Source organism: Manis javanica, chromosome 2 (assembly GCF_040802235.1).
Source record: "Manis javanica isolate MJ-LG chromosome 2, MJ_LKY, whole genome shotgun sequence".
Taxonomy (NCBI): Eukaryota; Metazoa; Chordata; class Mammalia; order Pholidota; family Manidae; genus Manis; species Manis javanica.
The window spans coordinates 92,275,085-92,290,055 of record NC_133157.1 but is presented as its reverse complement, the minus strand read 5'-3'; the positions used below and the strand labels follow the sequence as shown (position 1 = coordinate 92,290,055).

The 14,971-nt window shown below is 35.6% G+C and overlaps 1 protein-coding gene across 3 annotated transcripts in view; it reads right to left on the bottom strand.

Annotated features, from left to right (window-relative positions):
• Positions 1-696: 696 nt before the first annotated feature.
• Positions 697-14,971, bottom strand: part of ZNF484 (zinc finger protein 484) — a 55,389-nt gene continuing 41,114 nt past the window's right edge. For 2 of the 3 annotated variants that reach the window (XM_073228880.1, XM_073228881.1), the window contains exons 3-5: positions 14,599-14,725; positions 14,236-14,331; positions 697-8,721 (exon numbers count right to left, since the gene is read on the bottom strand). In XM_073228880.1, coding sequence (XP_073084981.1) covers positions 6,413-8,721; positions 14,236-14,331; positions 14,599-14,725 — 2,532 coding nt within the window. In that variant the 3' untranslated portion in view covers positions 697-6,412. The remainder of the gene's footprint in view (positions 8,722-14,235; positions 14,332-14,598; positions 14,726-14,971) is intronic. The other variant, XM_073228882.1, reaches the window with a different exon arrangement.

Here is a 14,971-nt window from a genome sequence, read left to right as displayed (position 1 = left end):
TTTGGTAATGTTTTGAATGTTTTAAGCAAGTGCATATATTGTCAATAAAGATTATATTCTCACACAATTTGTTTTAAACCCTCGTGCCACTGAAATCTATTCATTTTGTTTTATATTAATACTTGAATTTTCTCATCTTATTTCACATGCCCTATTTTGTAATACTATGTGAAATAATAATGGTAAGAGGAAAACCGTAATTACTGATTTTAATTCAACTTTATTTCCATTTAAAATGTCATTGCTATTAAAGAAATGATTATATTAGGTTTTCTACAATGCCTGTTGTAGTAAAGAATGTTGAACTGATGATCCCTTTTCAACAAATACCGATATATTGCTTTTCTTTTAATTATCCTATTCCTTGATATTCCATCACTTCTCAATCTTATTAAAATCATTACTAATTTTCATTTTTTATACTGCCAAGACACTATGAGCTAAAATGTTACTTAGGATTTTTGCATCTGTGGTCATCTAAGTGACATGAGTCAATAATTCCTCATTTTTGTATTGTATTTATTATGATGGTCATATGGTGAAGGTAATTTTTCAAATTGCGATGGAGCGATGAAAAGAAATAAAACATATTGGGAAACACTATCTTCAGGACTTGGAATAATTTTAATTAATTTAAATAATTTTAACTAATAAAATTACCTGGTCTGTAAACAGAATGAAATCAGATAGGAATCCTTTCGTGTTATCTTTACAAATCAACTTTATTCATGTAACTTACATACAATAAATTGCATCTATTTAGGGTTCAATTCATTTTGAGTTTGTACATCTGTGAAACCACTAACACAACAAAAATACAGATCATCATACCAAAAGAATGCTATCCTTTTGTTTGCCATCTTTTCCTCAACCTCTAGTCCCAGGCAACCATTTATCTGATTTTTTCACTTCACAATTTATTTGCATTTCTAGAATTTCATATAAATGCAATCATTCAGTAGATAACTCTTTCTTTTATATCTGGTGTTTTACTCAAAATGATATTAAAATTAATCTGTTGTCACATACACCAGCAGTCTATTCTTTTTTATTGCTGAAAAGTGTTGTAGCATTCATTTATGGGTATGCCACATTTTGCTTACCCACTCTTGATGGACATTTCCCAGTAGCTAAATCTGTCCCTTTTCTTAAAAAAGTTTTCCCAGGACACATTTCCCAGTGTTTGGCTTCTTCAGGCCTGAGTCGGAGCATCTGGCCACTGCCATTTTCAAAAGATTCTAGTGAAATTAGTAGGGGTGGAGTATTGGAATTGCTCAGCAAACCAACATGATCTGTAACTGTGAAAGTGGCTCACCCCGTCCAAACAAAATTAAATGACTTTCCCAAAACATACAAAATATTCATTTAAAAAATACATATTTTTTAAAACCCATATTATGTGAAGCTTAACTAAGACTAGTTTGGAAAATGTAAAAAAATGGACAGACATAAACATGTAAAAATTATGTGAATGGAGAAATACATACAAAGTTGAGACAAACAGCCCTTTTTAAAGGAGTTATTATCTTTAACATATAAAAACCTGGTACATACAAATTGACAAGACAATCCAAAAAGATAAATATAAGTGGCGTATGAAGGCAACTTAAAGAATATCAAGTTAAATGTAAAGAAGTATATTATGCAAATTAATAAAATTAGTGATCACTTTGAAATCATAAAACATAAAAACAGTTACTGAGTAGAGAAGGGGTACATTTATATGCTAACACTGGAAATATGAAACGCTACCATCTTACTCCAAATAAATCTGGATAATTTCTATTAAAAGAGGACAATTCAATCTACTCATCTCACTGCTCGAAGTATGTTACAAAGAAGAAAAAAAAGCCCCAGTAGGTAAGGGCTTGATTATGCCTTCCCACTAAGCCATTATCTGTGCCACCTCTTGGGGGTGGCTATCAGACCACTTTTCCTATAGACAAAAATGTGAATTAACAGTAGCAAGGTGGTTGAACAACTTACAGCATGTCCACATCATAGACACTTTTCAGCTAGTAAAGTTGTTGAGTACAAAAGATGCAAAAACATGTATACAATCCCACTGACAATGAAAACACATGTGTACACAGATAATGTATTAACGTGTATGTGACTGAAAGAAACAGTATGAAGCTGACTAGCATTGCTTATCTGCTGACAGCCTGTTGGTGTGGCTGGAGTTACTATGAGTGGAGAAAATACAAAATGCAAGAGATAAAATATATTCCAGAAGTCACACTTATGTAGTTTAATGTGTGCACACACGTGTGTGAAAAAATTTTCAATTAAAGGAATTGTTGGGCTATTTGTCATCATTGGTTCTAGAGACAAATGTATGAAATTATAACCAATAAATACAATGAATCATTTATGGATTTGCTTCTATTTCTTGTGGAATTTGCTTCTATAGGACTTCTGCTGTACCAAACTAGTTTCCTCCCATATGAATTTTATGGCATTTTAAGAAAATGATGTATTCTTAGAATACCTATTCTTCTCACTTATGATGTCCAGTAAGGTGGTTTTGACATATAATATGCATATACAATAATCACAGGCTTTTCTGTAGTACAAGTAATTTATAATTGGTTCACTTATGTGAGACTTTTTTGTCTCAGCAGAAATTTTCTGATAACTCCCAGGTAAAGGGTTTGATTCCAGTCCCCTTTTTTAGATTTTTCTCTCCAAAATGAATTTCTGGTGCATAATGATATTTGACCTGTTATTTCTCTCATGCGTGAATCTGCTGACTTCTCAGTGGATGATTTTCTACAGTGATAGTATTCATAAGGTCTCTCTCCAGCATATATGCTATGTAATAAAGTGTATGATTTGTGAATGAAGCCCTACCTGCATTTAGTAAGACAAAAATACTACTCTCCCCTATGAATTATCTGATGTATAATTAAACACTGCTTTGAGTGTACGTTTTCTTACATTTGCTGAATTTACAGAATGAAATTCCTTTCTGAAAAATTAAAAGTTCATTTTTTATTAGATTGTAGAACTTTTTAAATAGTTTTGCTGTAAATACAAATGAACTGTTATCAGCACTGGCATGAAAGGGTATGTCTGATTCACAGTGATTCTCGGTGAAGTCCGCAGCCTGCACGCCCTCCGTGCACCCCCACCTTGGAGCCCCACCCTGAGATCCAGCCCCCATCCCGCTCATGACTGTCCACCGTCAGCTCCCTGATCGACTGCCAAGTGTCCCTTGACATAGATAATGGAAGCCCACGAAAGAACGTTTTTCTTTCTACTACAGATTAATACTGTGCTAACAAAAGGTAAAGTGTCTCTTTTGCCTTTTTTATCTTTTATTTTGGCTTGGTAGAATTTTATTTTTTTAAAGTGTCCCTGAAAATCACTCTCAGTAATCCTATTAATCTCTGAAATTCTTATGTTCAACCCCTGGGCTCTTAGACCAGTCTTCATTAACCTCATTTTATGTTAATTATCCAAAGGAAAAAACCCTATTAAAGAAATCTGAGAGGCTCTTAGTCAATCACCTCCTTTTGTTAAAATTTGGCAGTTACTATCATAAAATTTGACCAGAAGGGATTTTCTATCATGTATCAAAGTTTCTAAAGTCTTTAACTTTAAAGAATGAATGCCTTCACCTTTAGCAACAAAAACTGGGAATAAAATAATTATCACAAATCAGAGCATTTTCATTTTTAATTTGAAAAGTTTTGGTGATTTAAAAAACATTTCTGGACTCCACACTTCTTAAATAGAAACCGTTATTTCAGCAAATTGAAAACTATATGGACCAGTACTTCCTTTAAGAACTGAAAAAGGTGAAAGAACATATTAAATGCATTAAATTTTGTGATAACACTGGACAGTTACCGAGAGAAAATGTAGGAATAAGAGATAAGACATAGCTTCTTGAATTTGGAAATGTTTATTAAAAAGAGGTGTTTCCTAATTCATTCTTAAAACAAAATTGGGCAAGAAAGTTTGAGTTTTTTTGTAAATTTATGGGCCTTTATAAAGGGACAAATACTAGAAAAAAGGTCCTTCCAAGTCTGAGGGACCAGATAAGTCTCCCAAGTCCTAAGTCTTAATAAGACTGGGGGGAAATAAAAAAAGATGAGCCTTCACAGGGACTGAAGACTAGTTTCAAATAATCTTAATACATAACTAGATGAATGCTATCAATTTCCAGTGTTCCTCACCTACTCACCTGTTAGAAGCAAAGGCAGATCCTCTCTGGAAGATGATATAATCCAGACCATCTAATTATCACTCTACAATTTTTAATATGTAGTGTCTACTGGTTGATTTAAAATCACCAGGTATATGAGAAAACATAGCACCAAAACCCAAGAGAAACAGTGATGTATAGAAAAAGGTGAACAGAGGATACAGATAATGGGAGTATCTCTAGACAAAGCAGAGGAAGGTAGATGCACACTTTGAATAAATAATAGCTAGAAATTTTCCAAATATGCAACAACAAAAACCCTCCAATAAGCTGCAGATTAAAAAACCCTGCAAACCCCAAGCAGGATAAATCCATCCATTGAAGATCACTGCATATCATTGTGCAACTGTTGATAGCCTAAGACAAAGACATGAATTTCAAGGGAAAAGATGGGGGGAAAAAACACTATATAAAGATTGAAAGCTTACTTTTCAACAAAACAAGCAAAGACACACCATAATAAAATATCTCCAAAATGCTAATAGAAAGTAACTGCCAACTTGGAATTCTGCATTCTGTAAAAGTTTCTTCAAAAATGAAGGCAAAATAGGACACTTCTAACAAACAAAAAGGGCATTTTTCACTAGCAAACACACTAGAAGAAACACTAATATTTGTTCTTAAGTAAGAAGGAAAATGATTCTACAGGGAAATTTAAAGGACAAGAAGTAATAAAAAAAAAGTAATGAAAGAGTATATACGTGGATTGAGTGACTGATTGAAACAATGGCTGCATAAACATATATAGTATTCAAATGCCTAACATCAATACCATATAAGCCAAGAAGGGATGAAATGGAGTTAGTGCTCTAATTCCTCACCTTGTCAAAAAAGTGGTGTGAGTACTAAATTATACCATCCTTTAATAAGTGAAAATTGCATATTGTGTTAATATCTGACTTAGTAAATATTAAGGCAAGAAGCACCACTAGAGATAAAAACGGACATTTCATAATGACTAAGTTTCAATTAACCAGGAAGACTGTAAGAATTCTAAAATTGAGTGTATTTAAAAACACTCAAAATGTACAAAGTAAAAATGGTAAGTTGAAAGGGGAGACAAATTTATAATTAGAAGATTATAACATACTTCTTTTAGTATATCAGATAAAGGACAAAAAAGTCTACAATATAGAGGATTTGAAAACACAAATTAAGATTAATTTGTAGAGATTGGGAGGGGATAGGAGTATTCTTCCAAATGTGTAACTATTTCTTCTCAAAAACCAAGCTCAAATGCAAGACACTTGTCTCCTATAGTAACCTAATGTGTAATGAATACATAGAGAATGTATTAACAAAATCGGAAAGAAAAAATTTTAGATTTTGAAAGCCATGTTTTGTTTCTTTTCCAAAAATCAGTGACTAGTATAGGTTTCCATGGACAAGGCTAGGAATTCAAAATGCTGATATCCAGATCTGTAACCTGTGTTCCATGATCTCAGGCCAGTTCTAAGGTGAAAAGTAATTTATGGGGCTACTGCTTACATCATTCATCACTTTTGGGATACAGGCTGGGAGCACTTTATATCTCGAGTCAAAGTTACCTCTTGCCATGGGGCAAGGAATTAATAAACGAGGTAACACTGGTTTCCTAAAGATGACTGTGAATATTCAGTAAGCCTGGGGTTTTAATTTGATAATCTCAAAGTCAAATTGTAAATTAAAAATTTTTTATCCAAAGTCCACATTCTAGTAGGTACTATAAATAAATAGTGACTTCCCAAAGGAAAAAAAGGAGAGTCCTTTCTTTTGGTCTTTTAATGTCAATTTTCACAAAAATTTCTGGCTTCTCTACATTATAGACCTGAGCATTCTACACTTTTGCCTTGATATCAGTGTCTTTAGGATAATTAGACAATGACACTTAGCACTCTATTAAGAAATTCCTTTGGTCAATACTATTTTTCCTACCCAGGGCATGAAAAACTCAACAGCCCTAAATTTATAAAGCTGCTTATCCAAAACATGAGACAAGACAGACTACCAAGTCATTCCTTGCATTTGCGGGGGCTTGACAGTCCTAGTATCTGTCCAGTAACTAGGCATGACCATTATACATTGCTCCAACACTTTCTCCAAAGTGTCTCCCCATATTTGTAACTGGCAATCAGCTATGTGACCCAGATACTTGCACTTCTGACTAGATAGAGGAAAGGTGTCTTTGGTTACCTCCTGCTTCTTAGTCATGTGGTAGCCTCACTTTGTATCCTCACCCCATGATTGTGGTATTGGGCACTCTACTTCCCCGGATTCAGACTTCTGATGTATACTGAGTTGTGGTTCCCAGCCTAAGGCTCTTCTAAAGTCACTGCATGTATAGGGTTTCTGTTTAGTATGAATTTTCTGGTGTTTAATAAGATTGGATCTGATGGTGAAGGCCTTCCCACATTCAGCACATATATATGGCTTCTCTCCAGTGTGAATTCGATGATGCTCATGGAGTTGTGATTTCTTAATGAAGGCCTTCCCACAGTCACTGCATTCATAGGGTTTCTCTCCAGTATGAATTCTTCGATGTCGATTTAAGTGTGACTTCTGGATGAAGGACTTCCCACATTCAGTACAAAGGTAGGGTTTCTCTCCTGTATGAATTCTCTGATGCATAATAAGAGTCGATTTTCTAGCAAAGGCTTTCCCACATTCACTGCACTCATAATGTCTTTCTCCAGTATGAGACTGCTGATGTATATGGAGGCCTGACTTCCGAGTGAAGGCTTTTCCACAGTCACTGCATTTATAGGGTTTCTCCCCAGTATGAATTTTCTGGTGTGTAAAGAGATTGGATCTGTCAGTGAAAGCCTTCCCACACTCAGCACATCTGTAGGGTTTTTCTCCTGTGTGAATTTGTTGGTGCACATGCAGCTGTGATTTCTTAGTGAAGGATTTGCCACAGTCACTGCATTCATAGGGTTTCTCTCCAGTATGAATTCTCTCATGTGTAATGAAATGTGACCTGTGAAAGAAGGCCTTCCCACATTCAGTACAAACATAGGGTTTTTCTCCTCTGTGAATTCTCTGGTGCATACTTAGTGTGGACTTCTGGATGAAGGCTTTCCCACACTCACTGCACTCATAATGTCTCTCTCCAGTATGACATTTCTGATGTATCCTGAGCCGTGACTTCCAGGTGAATGATTTTCCACAGTCACTGCATTTATAGGGTTTTTCCCCAGTATGAATTTTTTGGTGTTTAATAAGATTTGACCTGTCAGTAAAGGCCTTCCCACATTCAGTACATATATAGGGTCTCTCTCCAGTATGAATTTTCTGGTGTATAATGAGATTCGTCTTATGAGTGAAGACCTTCCCACATTCTGAACATATAAAGGGATTCTCTCCTGTGTGAACTCGCTGATGCACATGGAGTTGTGACTTCTTTATAAAAGACTTCCCACAGTCACTGCACTCATAAGGTTTCTCTCCAGTATGAATTCTCTCATGTGTAATAAAATGTGACTTCCGGATAAAGGCTTTCCCACACTCAGAACATTCATAGGGTTTTTCTCCTGTATGAATTTTATGATGCATACTTAGTGTTGACTTTCTTGTAAAGGCTTTTCCACATTCAATACATTTAAAGTGTTTCTCTCCAGTATGAATTTTTTTACATATACTGAGGTTTGCATTCTGAAAGATATTTTCCCCACATTTACTGTAGTCATAGGATTTTTCTTTTGTATGAATTTCCTGGTATCTGAGCAGATCTGACTTCTGGTTAAAGGCTTTTCCATATTCATTGCATTTAGAGTGATTCTCCACAGTATGAGTTTTTTCATTGTTTGACTTGAGAGAAAAGTCCTTCCTATATTCAGTGCATATATAGGGTTTCTCTCCTGTATAAACTTTCTGATGTACAGCAAATTGAGATTTCTGAGTGAAGACTATATCACATTTGTTGCACTCATGATGCTGTTTCTCTTCAGTATAAATATTCTCATGTGCAAAGAGGTGTGACTTCTTGGTGAAAAATTTTACACAGTCAGAAAATAAATAGAGGTGCTTCTCAGCATGAAGTTTCTCATCTTGAATGAGAGCTTGTGTATGATTAAGAAGTTTCTTACACTGATCACATTCACAAGCATTCATTTCTGTATAAAAATTCATATGAGTGAAAATATTTCCATATCCAATGATCTTATCAAGATTTTGTGTTGTTTTGTTTGTATTATATGTACATAAGTTTACAGTTGGCTTCAAACTTTTTCCAAATGAATCATAGTTATGGAGTCTTTTTCTTGAAGGAATAAGGTGTGCATTTACATGAACTATTTTCCCAATATCCTTATATTCACACTTCTCAGCTGGTGTTTCCCTGTTGTTGAAGGAAACATGACTTAAGTTTTTATTCTGGTTTTCCTCATATCTCCTTGTCTGTTCATCATCTTGCCACAATACTTCTAAAATGGAATATGGGTTATCTCTTGGGAAGAGATTAATTTTCTCAAACTGGATTTTAACTTCTTTAGACATTCCTTTTTGTGAAGTTTCAAAATGAATATCGCCATCTAAAAGAGAAAGAAAAATAAAACACACAAAGAACAGTTAGCAAAATATAGAAGGAATGACAAATAGTTCAGATTCTGGGTGAACACAGAGAAATGGGATAGAGCCTGTCTATGGAATATAACTGTATATGTATATATAAGAGTACTAAGTGCCAAGCACCTGGCTGCCTCAGAACAACTGATCTTTCCAGTCTCATTTGTCATTAGGTGAAGCTACATAATTCAGTTCCCACCAATCAAGTGTGAGTAAAAATCACGTTTGTTTTGAAAAGGCCAATGTCAAGGAAGTGGGTGTGTCTACCCAAATCCTCTTCTCTTCCTGCTGATTTTATTCTATACCTGCAGCAGCACAGCTCCATGCAGCTGGCAACACCCTATGCAGAGGTCAGGAAACTAAATCTAAGGCTGTACACAAAAGCTTAGATTGGATTTTACATTTTGAATGGTTCAAAAAAATCAAAGGAAGAAATACTTCATGACATCTGAAAGTTATATGAAATTCAAATTTCTGTGCCCATGAAGTTCTTATTGGAACACAGTCACATCTCTTCATTGATGTATTGTCTATAGATGCTTTGGGGCTACAACAGCAAAACTGAGTAGTTATGACAGCAATCGTGTGGTTCACAAAGTCTAAAATATTCACTTCTGCGCTTTTACAGAGAATGTTTACAATCCCTGCTCTAGGGGATGGTGCACAATTATTTTCTAGAAACTTTGTCTCTGAAAGGCCATCAGAAGCAGAGTTTCCTAGCATACCTGAACTGCTCACTTTGGAACTATCATGTGATGGGTCAGTGTTTATGTTCCCTAAGACTGCTTCTTGGGGTCTCTCAGTGACAGGAGTTTGGCTTTATTCTACTACTAATACCATTCTTGCTCAGAATAAGAATCACTAATATTCCAAATTCCAGAGTAGCCTATAAGACATGGTAGATCCTCAGTAAATATTTATGTTAACGAAAAATATTACTAACTTATTCTACTAGAATTCTTTAATACTGACACAGTCTAACCCTATATCCATTTTATTCTGTCTCTCACCCTATTACATTGTTATTCACATTAATGGCTTTCATTAATCCTGAGGGCATCTAATACTGGATTCCTAAACATGGAGTTTGACCTTTTGAAACCTTTCACTTTCTGTAGTCTGCAAACACATTATTATGTCTGACAACAATTACATTACCACCAACAATGTTCAATGTAAAAATCTGCACCTTTAGTAAGTTTAGTTGTGTATAATTTCTCTGTCACAACTTATTCAACTACTCATTCAATAAGAAAAGGGTCATAATTCAGGCCAACGAAGTGTGTATAGGTAAGTTATCTTTCCAAGTTACTGAAGTATATTTTATTACTGATTCCAAACATATATTGTCCTTTTCTCCATTCTGCTTTCTTTCTAGTCCTCTGTTTCTAGTTAAAATTCACTGTTCATCATGCATCATGTAGGATTCTATGCCCAGAACACTAACCTCAAACTCAGCGCAACTCTAGGGAGGCTCTTTGCTTTAATTTTAAAAAAAGACAGCAACAAACACCAGATATTCTGAGCCACTCATGATCATACTTAACTGACACAGACATGTGCCATAACAAATGCTTAATGCACAAAGGCTGAAATTTAAAACATTTCATGCAATCATATTCCCTTTCCAGCAACAATTATTCGTCCTTTGAATTGCTCCTAGCAGAAAAAATTTTAAAGCTCTCTGAAATAGAGAAAAATAACATCCTCTGCATAGTACACAAATTCAAGAATTTAATTTTGCTACATATTCTCTAAAGAAACAACAACCAAAAAAAAAAAGGAGCAAAACATTAAAATGAAGTAAACACAATTACGTAAATTAAACGGAGACAAATGTGAATTGCAAATATGAGGAATGTTTTTCCTTTAGCTTACCAGCCAACTGAGAGAAGATTTGTCATAGGTTGGATAATAGTAGTAACTTGAGTTTTGCTCTATATATAATAGCTATGACAGGATAAACAATGCTTTAAGCAACGAAATCTATGAGCAGCATCTAAGATAAGCATTTAAAAAACTCGGGGGGAATCAACACATCTAAATAGGGTTAGAAAAATCGAGGCAGGAGGAAATATAGACATGGTTTTAGGTGATATCACCTAAAGGTGATTTAGAGGACAAAAGCATCTAAATGATATTTTCTACAAGAGAATAATTAGTAGAAAGAGCAGGAAGAATGGTCTGAGAGGATGAGTCACAGGGAAAGGCAAAAAACAATTAACAGAATATGACATTTTGGAAGGTGAGCCATCCGTTCCTAACATATGGCACTGTACCCACTCTTCCCCCACATATTCCTCCCTGATGGGCCCTTACATGCACAAGGTATCAGCAGTTCCCTGAGGGCTTAGAAACAGGGGCCAATGCCTGCTTGAGACACACAACCAACAGTAGCAGGGAAAAGACCCATTCCCCTGAGCCAGGTATCAGTGACAGCTTATGCTGGAATTGAGACACATGATTCAACCTGAGACACACAGATAGTTCCAGGCTGACACACACAACCCTAGATTTGGTTCAGACATCAAAAGTGGTGATGCAATGCATGCCAAGAAGATATGAAAGTTTCATTGCTCGATAATGAGTCTTCACAGAGAAAGCTCCCAAGCAGGTCCAAAGTCACTTGAGAGAGCAAGAGAGACTGACTGGGTTTTTTATGTCAATTGTAGGGTAAGGCCAGGCTGATTTTCCCCATACCACTTCTTGCCAATGCCAAGGGAGGGAGCACCTGACCTTTCTTATCAGTTTGCCCAGATGTGGGGCAGAAGGGGAAAAGAAAGGGGTGAAGCTTTCATTTCATAAAAAATAAAGTCAGATGTGACACTAAAGCACAGGCAACAAAAACAAAAATCAACAAGTGACAACATCAAACTAAAAAGCTTCTGCACAGCAACACAGAGAAGACAGGTAGTGATTCTACAGCATCTTACTACACTGATGGACAGTGACTGTAATGGGGTTTGTGGAGGGGGCTTGGTGAAGGGGGGAGCCTAGTAAACATAATGTTCTTCATGTAACTGTAGATTAGTGATAACAAAATTTAAAAAAGCTTTTGCATAGCAAAGGAAGCCATAAACAAAGTGGAAAGAAAATCAGTATATAACTGATAAGGTGTTCATATCCAAAAAATATGTAAGAATTGATGCAACTCAACAGCAGAAAATCCATCTACTTAAAAATTGGGCAAAGGACCTGAATGGACATTTCTCCAAAGAAGACATATGAAAGGCCACGTGTGCATGAAAAGCTGCTAAACATCCCTGATCATAAGGGAAATGCAAGTTAAAACACAATGTGGTATGACCTCACACCTGTTAGAATGACCATCATCCAAAAGACAAGACATAACAAACACTGGTGAGCATGTAGAGAAAAGGGAACCCCTGTGCAGGTGGTGATATTGTAAACTGGTGCAGCCACTATGGAAAACAGAATGGAGTTTCCTCCAGAAATTAAAACTAGAACTACCATACGACCAAGCAATTCCAATTCTGGCTATTTATCCAAAGGAAATAAAAACACTAACTCAAAAAGAATTCTAGACCCCCATATTCATAGCAGCATAATTTACAATAGCCCAGACATGGAATATTAAGTGTCCACTGACGGATGAATAAAGAAGCTGTGGTCTGTATACACAATGGAATATTATTCAACCAACCAACCAACCAACAAACAAACAAGGAAATCCTATCTTTTGTGACATCACATATAGACCTTGAGGACATTGTGCTAAGTGAGATAAGACAGAAAAAGACAAATACTGTATGATTTCACTTATGTGTGGAATCTCAAAAAAAAAAAAACTCATAGAAAAGAGATCAGAGGTGGAGGGGAGAGGGAGAGGGAATTGGAGGAAGGTGATCAAAAAGTACAAACTTCGAGTTGTAAGATAAATAAGTCCTAGGGACGTAATATCCAACATAACTATAGCTAACACAGTAGCAAGACATGTAAGTTCTTAAAGGAGTAAATCCTGAGTTCCCATCACAAGGAAAAATTTTCTTCCTTCCTTCTTTTCTTTTTATGGTAACTATATAAGATGGATGTTAGCTGAACCTATGGTGACAATCATTTCACAATATAAGTAAATCAAACCATGCAGTACACCTTAAACTTATACAGAGGTGTATGTCAATTGTATCTCAATAAAACTGTAAAGAAAAATGAAGTCAGAAGTTATTACAAGATACATGATGAATGTTCAAAATATTTTATTAGAAAAACAAATTAAAACAATAATTAAAACTTAAAATCCATTAGATTAGCTAAATTATTAGAATTTTTGGCAGTGTAGAGAAACTAATACCCTTGTACACTCAGGAGTTTGTAGACTGAAACATCCAAACTAGAAAATACAGTGGTCATACTTAGTCAAATAAATCACTAGCGCACCCAGTGATAAAACAATCCCACCATCCTTCCCCAAGAAATTCTCATTTCCCAGAAGAATAGTTCATGAAACAATTACTGCAGTACTGAGTGTAGTAGCTGGGAAGTTGGGGAAGTGAAATGTGGTGCATATCCATACTATGGAAGGCTATCCACCAGAAGCAATGAACTAGAAAAACACATTGCAGCAAGAACCCATCTAGTGGAAGAGGGAAAAAATTAAGAAAAGGAGTAGGATATATAGCATGCACCATTCCTATAAATTAAAAATACCAACTTAATTCTTACAAATATTCTGCAGATTCAAGGATAGAGAAAAACTTCCTATCCTTGAGAGTATCAAATGTACTAGAGCAGGCACCTCTGGGGAGGATAAACACTGACTATGGGGAGTGAGGCTTAAAAGGTATAAAGAAATAAAGAGGAGAGGCTTAAGCACATTGGTGACCTTATCAACTGCAGTTACCTCAACTTCCTGCACACCAGCTACAAAAACTTTTTGCAAAATAAATCAGTTTTATGTAAAATAAGTAAATTTTTATCTAAATAAATAAGTCAGAAAGACCAAGTCAGTATTGCATTACACTAGCCAAGTAGAAAGAAAATTTCAGGAAGCATAATTACTAATATCACACACATCAAAAAGTTCTCCCCTAAATGTAGTGATGATACCCTCAGAGCCAACATTTGGAGGAGCAGAGGTATGGGAGATGATAAGATAAGGCCACCTTCGGATGACAGTTCTGAAGCACCAAGGAAAAGAGAGAAAGTGAAAAGAAACCAGCAGGTGTGTGACCCACCGTAAGTTTCTTAAAAGGTACACCTATGAGTATCTGAATGGGTGAGAAGATTAAAGACCTTGATGTGATTGTGAAAAACCAAAAAAATATGATCCTAGCTATTTTAATACATTCCCTCTGAAAGTGGGGGTGGCACAAAAACTTCCAAGGGGCCAAAATCAACTCTTATCCACACAGTCCCAAAAGTTTAGAATGTTACAGAAAACACTGTCAGCAGAATTTCAGAGCTGCCATTATGGCAGAGTTCAAGCACACTGTCTCCCATGCTCTTAGTTCCCTACTCACCTAGCCAGCTTGGCCTTGATATTTCACCAACCAACATGCATGGGTCTTCTCCTTTCTCCACATTGAAAATGACTTCTGGTTTGGGAACTTGACAACCTATTAGCAGCAAATAATAGAAGACTCAATTTCAGAGGCTATACAATAAAGTGTTCCATTTACTTTTCAGAAAAGTTCACAGGAAAGAGAGGTATATTCATAATACTCTAAAGAGATTATTAAGAACACAGGCTAAAGTCAGATGCCCTGCAGTCTTTATTTGGAACTGCCACATACCCTACAAATACCACAGATTTTAGAAATTCCATTGAGAAAGAAAATACACTCAAACAGGTACAGCCTTATCTTCAGCAGAGCTCTGCTTACCCACTGAGATCAAGTTAAAATAGTTTTCCACCATTACATCCCTGTAGAGGCTTTTCTGAGCACAGTCCAATTGTTGCCACTCCTCTCTGCTGAACGCTACAGTCACATCCTTGAATGACACTGACACCTGTAAAAACAGACTCCTGTTCAGTGTGAAGAGTCAGGATTGCTGGATGGGAACAAGACATTTGTACTTACCTTTAATAATTTTGAACATGATACAACATATAAGATTCTGACTATTTTTTACATTACTATTTTGAAGGGAAAAATAACTTTAAAAAACATCATGCTATTCTTTCTGTGATAACGATTTTTTTTTGTTTTTTTTGCTTTGTTTTTATCTCTATGCTGGTTACAAAGGAATAAGCTA